At 46.0% G+C, this 9,449-nt stretch overlaps 1 protein-coding gene across 1 annotated transcript; it reads left to right on the forward strand.

The window, feature by feature from the left end:
• The first annotated feature begins 229 nt into the window (after positions 1 to 229).
• CSN5 (COP9 signalosome subunit 5) lies at positions 230 to 1,553 on the forward strand. The gene is made up of 2 exons (XM_067760333.1): positions 230 to 1,222; positions 1,289 to 1,553. Exons 1-2 carry the CDS (start codon positions 367 to 369, stop codon positions 1,432 to 1,434), a joined length of 1,002 nt encoding a protein of 333 aa, XP_067616434.1. The 5' UTR covers positions 230 to 366; the 3' UTR covers positions 1,435 to 1,553.
• The last annotated feature ends 7,896 nt before the right edge of the window (positions 1,554 to 9,449 follow it).

A 9,449-nucleotide genomic window follows, 5' to 3' on the forward strand; every position in this document is an offset into this window, starting at 1 on the left:
CTCTCATCGGACCTGGTGCTCGGCAACAAAACAACTTAACTAAATACTTTCTTCGAAAAATTTTAAAATTTTTTGTACATTCTGAGTTGCTTTGCAAATGACTTCAAGTGTAGTGCTGTATTTTACAAAAATGTACCAAATATGTCAATGTAGTACCAACGTACTTTCGGGAAGCCAAATGTACCAAAAAAATACAAATGTCCAATGATTATCATCACTGTTTCAGATTACAACATGTGCCGAACGTATTCGCATAGTATGGGTTGACAAACAGCTGATTTTTTAGACTTTTTTATTACTGCTTCATCCAATTGTTTTTGTGTTCAATTTTTAATATAAATCTCACCAATAGCAAAAAGTTTGAAAATGGATGCCGAAGCCTCCCGTAAAACTTGGGAATTGGAAAATAATGTAAAAACTTTACCGGCATGTGATGAAATATTTCGCTACGACGCCGAACAACAACGTCAAATTCTCGATGCTAAACCATGGGAGAAGGATCCACATTATTTTAAAGATATAAAAATATCTGCATTATCCTTGTTAAAGATGGTAATGCATGCACGTTCAGGTGGTACACTTGAGATTATGGGTTTGTTACTTGGCAAAGTTGAAGACAATACAATGATTGTCATGGATGCTTTTGCATTGCCCGTTGAAGGTACTGAGACGCGTGTTAATGCACAATCTCAAGCCTATGAATATATGTCTGCGTACATTGAGGCAGCCAAAGAAGTTGGACGTTTGGAAAATGCCATTGGTTGGTATCACAGTCATCCAGGTTATGGTTGTTGGTTGTCTGGCATCGATGTGTCAACGCAAATGTTAAATCAAAATTATCAAGAACCTTTTGTTGCCATTGTTGTGGATCCGGTACGTACAGTGTCAGCTGGAAAGGTTTGTTTAGGTGCATTTCGTACATACCCTAAAGGTTATAAGCCACCAAACGAGGAACCTTCTGAGTATCAAACTATACCATTAAATAAAATCGATGATTTTGGTGTACATTGTAAACAATATTATCCACTTGAGGTAACTTATTTCAAATCAGCATTGGATCGTAAATTATTGGACTCACTATGGAATAAATATTGGGTCAATACATTGGGCAGTTCAGGCTTACTCACAAATACCGATTATACAACCGGACAAATATTTGATTTATCTGAGAAACTTGAACAGAGCGAATCAAGTTTGGTTCGTGGACCATTTGTTGTTTCAGGTTAGTATAAAAACCTTAAAAACAATCGAAAATTTATCAAAGTATTAATGTTATAACTTTCTAAAGGAGCTGAAGGCAGCGAAAAACGCACAGAGGATAAACTATCCAAAGCGACACGTGATTGCAGTCGTGCATCTATTGAGTTAATTCATGGACTGATGGCGCAAATTGCGAAGGACAAGCTATTCAATAAAGTTGGTTTGGGTGAATAAATTCAGCAATGTACAAAATTACAAAAGTACGGAACTATGAACTATTTCCACATCGTACAGTAAAAAAAAAAAAAAAAATTTAATTAAAATGCATTTTTATTATTATACTCTATAAACAAGTCTTTATTTGTATGGATAATGAAGAATGAACATACCTACTTAATTCTTGTTAGCTTAATAGTAGATTAATCGCGTTCCATCAGGTACAATAACATATCTCTACACCCCAGCGGGTTAGGGGGCTTAAAATATATCCGCGGTAGGTATGCCTGTCGTAAGACGTGGCCAAAATACCAAATTGATTCAAGGGGTTGCCAGGGCAATATATAGCTTCTCCAACTCAATTGTTAACTTCACCTACCCGTGGCGAATCCTGTTTCATTGACAGCCGAGGCTCTGGCGACCCCAAGTTCCTCTTGGAACTAGGAGGTGGGGAGGGTGCGAAGGTTTAATGTTGTCATATAAATCGTTCCCGAGATGGTCAGGCTAGTACCTTTTGGGTACTGTTCTTTGAGTACTGGATTCACCGGGCAATTCCTGGCATAAAGGTCCGACGCCTGTTTGTGGAGTTCACCAAGGACCTGCTTGGGTTTTTTTGCTTCATACGGCTGAGTTCTCAGGTGCCGTATTTCCTCAAAATGCTTACGGAGATGACTCCTTAAGTCCCTAGGCGGTGATGGCTCATCAATCAGATGTCTGTTGGGATGGCTAGGTTTCTGGATATTCAACAGGAACTGTTTGGTTAGCATCTCATTTCTCTCCCTGATGGTATTCTCGCCTCATTATGTAGATGGTGTTCTGGGGACATAAGAAGACAGCCCGTGCGGTTCTGAGCGCAGTATTTTGGCAGGCCTGTAGCTTCTTCCAGTGGGTAGTTTTGAGGCTTGGCGACCATATAGGGGACGCGTAGCACGCAAACGGCCGGCCAATTGCTTTGTATGTGGTAATGAGCGTTTCTTTGTCTTTTCCCCAAGTACTGCCAGCAAGGGATTTGGGGATTTTATTACGGCTCTGGCTTTTCGGAACAATTGCGGCTGCGTGCACCAAAATGGAGATCCTGATCAAACGTCACACCCAAGACTTTGGGGTGTAGGACAGTCGGTAGCGTAGTGCCATCGACGTAGATGTTTAAAATGGTCGACATTTGGGACGTCCAAGTTGTAAATAGGGTCGCGGATGATTTAGTCGCTGATAATGCCAGGTTTCGCGAGGCAAAAAAAATGGAGAGATCAGGGAGGTTGTTGTTGTTGTTGTTGTTGTAGCGATTAGTCACTCCCCGAAGGCTTTGGGGAGTGTTATCGATGTGATGGTCCTTTGTCGGATACAGATCCGATACGCTCCGGTAACACAGCACCAGAAGGTGAGGTTGACCATTGGGTTGGAGAAGCTATATATTGCACTACACAACCGCTTGAATCCCATCAGGGAGGTAGCCGTTTATTCTGTTGCAAAGTTCATCGATCTTTAGCTGGTTTCCCAGGCTTTAGTAGCGGCCCCACTTCGGCCATTTTCCATTTTTCGGGTATGACAAAGGTTGAAAGAGACAGGTTGAAGACATGTGCTAAATATTTGAAACCCTCTTTTCCTAGGCTTTTAAGCATCGGCATGGCTATGCCGTCTGGGCCCACTGCTTTGGATGGTATAGCATGACCGATGGCATCCTCAACCTCTTTGGCGGTGATGGTAATTGGTAACGTGCTGAACTTATGTTTACGTGCGTGTCTGTTGACCCTCCGTCTATTTTTGTTGACCGTAGAATGCATTATGTATTGTCGACAGAAAGCGCTCGCACATTTTTTCGCATCCGACAGCACATTGTTGCCAAAGGCGATGGAAACTTTGTCATTGTGCCTAGACGGATGTTGCTATAACAACAACAACAACAACAGGAGCTTGGGGTCGACAGAGCTGTTGTTGTAGCGATAAGGTTGCTCCCCGAAGGCTTTGGGGAGTGTTATCGATGTGATGGTCCTTTGCCGGATACAAATCCGGTACGCTCCGGTACCATAGCACCATTAAGGTGCTAGCCCGACCATCTCGGGAACGATTTATGTGGCCACATTGAACCTTCAGGCCAGGTCGACAGAGCCTTGTATGTTAGTGAAACAGGATTCGCCGCGGATAGGTGAGGTTGACAATTGGGTTTGGAGAAGCTGTATATTGCACTGCCAACCTGAAGGGTTGCGCTACACAGCCCCTTGAATCTGGTATTTTAGTCGCCTCTTACGACAGGCATACCTACCGCGGATATATTCTGACCCCCTAACGCGCTGGGGGTTGTCCCCCAGCTGGTCGCGCCATATGGTGCCTCCAGCTCATACGGCCTCTCCCACTCATAACTACAATCTCCGTAGTAGAGTGGGCAGTAATGCCGTATATCAGCCCCGTCTTCTTTCCTCTTCTTTTTCGGCAGCAATCGTGTAGGTCAGGGAAACAGAATCCTAGTCCCTACCACCTTTTGCACTGTCTGCAAGCACATAATATATATGTTTGTGAAATCCGCCCAATGCAGCTCCTGCCGCGGTCGGTGTTACTTTCCTAGATGTTCTGGTCTTCGCGACGAAAACCGCCCGACGGGCTTCATTGCGCCGTGTTGCCAGGCCGCAAACCCAAATACACCGGACACCGCAATGCTTACCCAGGGACGACCAGTCCCAGTGCCGCAACAGCAATTGCGTCCTAGCCTCTCACAACCCAGGCGTATTCACCCGTCACTTACTCCTAGAGTGATGACGTTTCCCCCTTTGCACTTAAGAATTTTGCAGTTAAACTGTAATGGATTAACTGCTAAGAGCGCGGAGATAGTCGATTTCATGAAGCGGCACAACATCCGCATTGCTGCGATTCAAGAGACTAAACTCACAGCAAGATCTGCTCTGTAGACCTGTTCTGGGTACAATGTCCACAGAAAAGATCGCGAGAGTTGGAATGGAGGCGGTCTCGCGTTTATTATACACCACTCTGTGCAATATCATACATTTGATCCTGACATCGGCCGCAGGGACAGTGTCCTGGAACGTCATGGCTTATATGTCCGGTCAGGCGATGTAAACCTAGAAATCATCAACATCTACATCCCTTCTGCCACCTGCTGCCCCAGTTGATCCCGCCCTAATATTAGTGCGTTACTCACTGGCGACAATAGCATTATCCTAGGCGATTTCAATGCCCATCACGACCTATGGCTTCAAACTTGCAGGAGGACAGCAGAGGTGAGATGTTGGCGGATCAAATAGAACAAACGACGTTCTGTACAATAAACGGAGACGCCCCCACTCGTATGGTAGGAAGTTGTCGCAGTTCGCCAGATATATCAATCGTGAGCGCAGGACTCGTAAACTGCGTCAACTGGCAGCCGATGGTAACATTGGCATCCGACCACCTGCCAATACTCATCTCGCTCGAGCGTACCGCCGACTTCATCGTCTCTGAAAAACGCACTTTCATAAATTTTAAAAAAGGAAAGTGGGAAGAATATAAGTCCTTAATACAGACAGCCGCTTTGCTGCCCTCTCTATCCCGGCTGATGCTCGCCAAGGTGAACGTGCTTTTCGCAAGGTCATTGCATCCGCCGTGGCTCGCTTTATTCCCGCCGGAAGGATTCCCAAAATTGGGAAATTTAGCGAGAGAACGTGACCTTATAAGACAGCTCGATCCCGGCGACCCCCAAATAAGGGACATAAACCAACACATCAGATTGCTTGTGGATGAACACAAGCGGGCGAAAAGGGAGGAGCATCTAAGAAGCTGTCACCTCTCTGCCGGTGTGGGTAAGCTTTGGTCCACCATAAAGTCTCTATCGAATCCGTCCAAGCACAACGACGTCCAAGCACAACGACAAAATTTCCATCGCCTTTGGCGATAAAGTTCTGTCGGATGCGAAAAAATGCGCGAGCGCCTTTTGCCGACAATATATAATGCATTCTACGGTGGACAAAGCTAGACGGAGGGCCAACAGACACACGCACAAACATTAATTCAGCGCGTCCCCAATTACCATCACCGCCAAAGAGGTTAAGGATGCCATCGGTCAAGCTAAACCATCTAAAGCGGTGGGCCCTGACGGCATAGCCATACCGATGCTTAAAAGCCTAGGAAGTGAGGGTTTTAAATATTTAGCACATGTCTTCAACCTGCCTCTTTCCACCTTTGTCATTCCCAAAAAATGGAAAATGACCAAGGTGGTCCCGCTACTAAAGCCTGGGAAACCAGCTAACATAGGAGAATCATATCGATATCTCTCCTATCGCCAGTAGCTAAGACGCTTGAAGCCATTTTACTGCAAATTTGCCACTAGCCTCTCATCAGCATGGCTTTAGAAAACTACAGAGCACCACAACTGTGCTAAATGCCATTAGCACCCAGATAAATTGCGGTTTAAATCAAAACCCCCACCATAGAACAGTACTCGTTGCGCTAGACCTATCAAAAGCTTTTGATACGGTCAACCATGGCACGTTACTGCAAGACCTGGAAGGGTCTACCTTTCCCCCAAGTCTTAAAAGGTGGACCGCAAATTATCTGGGTGGACGGCAGGCATCGGTGCAATTTCGAAACGAAACATCTAAACCAAGGAGAGTTAACAAGGGGTGCCACAGGGTGGTGTCCTATCCCCACTTTTGTTTAACTTCTACATATAAAAGCTACCTTCGCCACCAGAAGGAGTTACTATCGTTTCCTACGCCGATGACTGCACAATAATGGCCACAGTCTCAGGCCCACAGATCGATGAGCTATGCAACAAAAAAAAAAAAAACCGCTACCTCCCTGATCTTTCCAGTTTCTTCACCTCGCGAAACCTGACATTATCACCGACTAAATCATCGGCGACCTTATTTACAACATGGACGTCCCAAATGTCGACCATTTTGAACGTCCACGTCAATGGCACTACGCTACCGACTGTCCTACACGCCAAAATCTTGGGTGTGACGTTCGATCAGGATCTACATTTTGGTGAGCATGCAGCCGCAATTGTACCGAAAATCCAGAGCCAATCCTCAAATCTCGTACTGGCAGTACTTGGGAAAAAGATAAAGAAACGCTCATTACCACTTACAAAACAATTGGCCAGCCGATTGCATGCTACGCGTCCCCGATATGGTCGCCAACCCTAAAGATCACCCATTGGAAACGCTACATGCCTGCCAAAATTCTGCCCTCAGAACCGCCACGGGTTGTCTCCTTATGTCCCCAGAACACCATTTACATAATGAGGCGAGAATACTCCCAATAAGGGAAAGAAATGAAATGCTAACCAAACAGTTTCTGTTGAATACCCAGAAACCTGTGCATCCCAACAGACATCTGATTGATGAGCCAACACCGCCCAGGGGCTTAAGGAGTCACCTCCGTGAGCACTATGAGGAAATACGGCACCTGAGAACACAGCCGTATGAAGCCAAAAAACATAAGCAAGTCCTTGGTGAACTCCACTGCTACAACAACAGCAACAACCACTCGTATCTCTAGCCAGTCTCTCGGTGTTTATTTCTTGAGACCATCTTTAAATATAACCTGTGCGACGAGCACTCATAATAAATTTATGAGTCGATGCTGAACTACGTCGACATGGCAGCCTTAACCCGATAACCTCTGTTAAACAAACATAGATAATGCGAACAAGCATGCAGCAAGACCCTCTATATCATTAAATAAGGTCGAATTTGACAGAACGACAGCCATTAGAGCGCACAACCTATTGAAGAGGAGGAACGTTAGGTTACGTCCACCAGCGAGTCAGGGGGTTAGAATATACCCGCGATAGGTATGCCTGTGGTAAGAGGCGACTAAAATACAAGATTCAAGGGGTTGTGTAGCGCAACCTTTTCAGGTTGCCAGCGCAATATATAGCTTCTCCAAACCCAATTGTCAACCTCACCTATCCGCGGCGAATCCCGTTTCACTAACAGACGAGGCTCTGGCAACCCCAAGCTCCTCATGGGACTTGGGGGTGGGGAGGGAGGGATTGCCTGAAGGTTTAATGTGGCCATATAAATCGTTCCCGAGATGGTCGGGCTAGCACCTTAATGGTGCTGTGTTACCGGAGCGTACCGGATCTGTATCTGGAAAACGACTATCACATTGATAACAGCCCCAAAGCCTTCGGGAAGAAACCTTATCGCTACAACAACAACGTTAGGTTATGTTTGAAAGACTCTTACTGTTGGAACAACTTCGTTTTGAATGCAGAAATATACTAAAGTGTTACTTAAACAGACTTAACCACCACATGTATTTCGGGCATGTGAAGAGTCACCGAAAGGCTAGCTTTTTATATGGATCTAGGGGGTGGGAGGGCGTTATGGCTTAAAAGGCTCCATGCGGTTACACTAATTGTAACGTACCTGATCAATAACCAACAAAGGACCATCAACGTCGATAACAATTCCCACAACTTTCCTTATCGCTACAACAACAACAACAATTTAAAATTGGTTAAATGTCGCTAAAACAACCATTACAACATTTAAAGAAGATTCAAGACATCTCAACATGCAATTGATATTGCGTGTTGAAACGCAACTTCTACGCGCATACATATAAGGGGGCATTCCATACCAACTCGTCTCACAGCGTTTTCCTAAAAATGTTGGAGCGTCTAATTGGTTTATATGTATATTCGAGACGGGATTCCTCCAGGGCTACTATCGACACGCTTCCCAAGGCAGCCGGTTCTATGTACCGGAGCGACGCGGGATTTTTCCTGACCAAGGGCTGTCATTTCAGTGTAACCCCATTTAATTTGTTGCGTCCCTCCCACAAATTGTCTGCCTCCCAGCAGATCCTTGCGGCGGGAATGCGCCATATTCTTCTGCTCCAGGAAGATATCGAACGCAATCCGGGACCTGTACCTGACCCCGGCCCTGAGAAATAGGTTTGCTGCGTTTGCTGGAAAATAATCTATTTAGGACGGTCACACTCTTGTCAGTGTGTCACGTGCAAGGGATGGCTGCATCGGACAGGATGTTATAGGCTAGACCCCAAAACCCGACGTAATCGTAACTTTTATATTTTTCTGTGGCTCCTTGCTGTTCACGCCCAAGGGCGTCCCATAGTCTACGTCTTAGCGTCCCCCACTACCTTATAGCAGCCCCTCTGCTCAGCAAGCCACAACAGCTCATACAGCCGCTCCTACTCATAACTAAAAACTCCGTAGTAGAGTCGGTAGCAATGCCGAGCATCAGCCCCCGTCTTCGTATCTTCTCCTCCCTTTACGGAACTAGCATTCGAGTAGGTCCGGAAACAGACTCTTAGTCCCTACCACCTTTTGCACCGTTTGCCAGCACAGAATATATATGTTTGCGACATCTGCCCAATGCAGATCCTGCCTTGGATGGTGACACTTTCCTAGATGTTCTGGGTTTCGATGGGTTTAATCGCGCCATGCTGCCAGGTCGCAAACCCAATTACACCGGGTACCCTTATGCTTACCCAGGGAAGTCCAGTCCCAGGGCCACAACAGCATTTGCGTCCTGGCCTCCATCAACTCATGCGTAGTCACCCGTCACTTACCCCCAGAGTGACGACGTCTCCCCCGTTGCACTTCAGAATACTGCAGTTAAACTGTAATGGGTTAATTGCATTGCAGCGATCTAAGAGGCTCTGCAGACCTGCTCTCGCTATAATGTCCACAGAAAAGATCGCGAGAGCGGAAATGGAGGCGGTCTCGCGTTTATCACCCAACACTCAGTGCGATATAATCTATTTGATCCCGTCATCGGCCGCAGGGACAGCGTCCTGGAAAGTCAAGTCATATCTGTCCGGTCAGGCGATATAAACTTAGAAATCATCAACAACTAAATCCCTCCTGTCACCTGTTGCCTCAGTGGATACTGTCTTCACATCAGCGCACTACTCACTGGCGATAATCGCATTATCTTAGGCGATTTCAAAGCCCACCACGATCTATGGCATTCTAACCTAAAGGTGGACAGCAGGGGTGAGATCGTGGGGGACCAAGTAAGAGGAAACGACGTTCTGCACAATAAACGGAGACGCGCCCACTCTGCTAC

Source organism: Eurosta solidaginis, chromosome 1, assembly GCF_040869045.1.
Source record: "Eurosta solidaginis isolate ZX-2024a chromosome 1, ASM4086904v1, whole genome shotgun sequence".
NCBI lineage: Eukaryota > Metazoa > Arthropoda > Insecta > Diptera > Tephritidae > Eurosta > Eurosta solidaginis.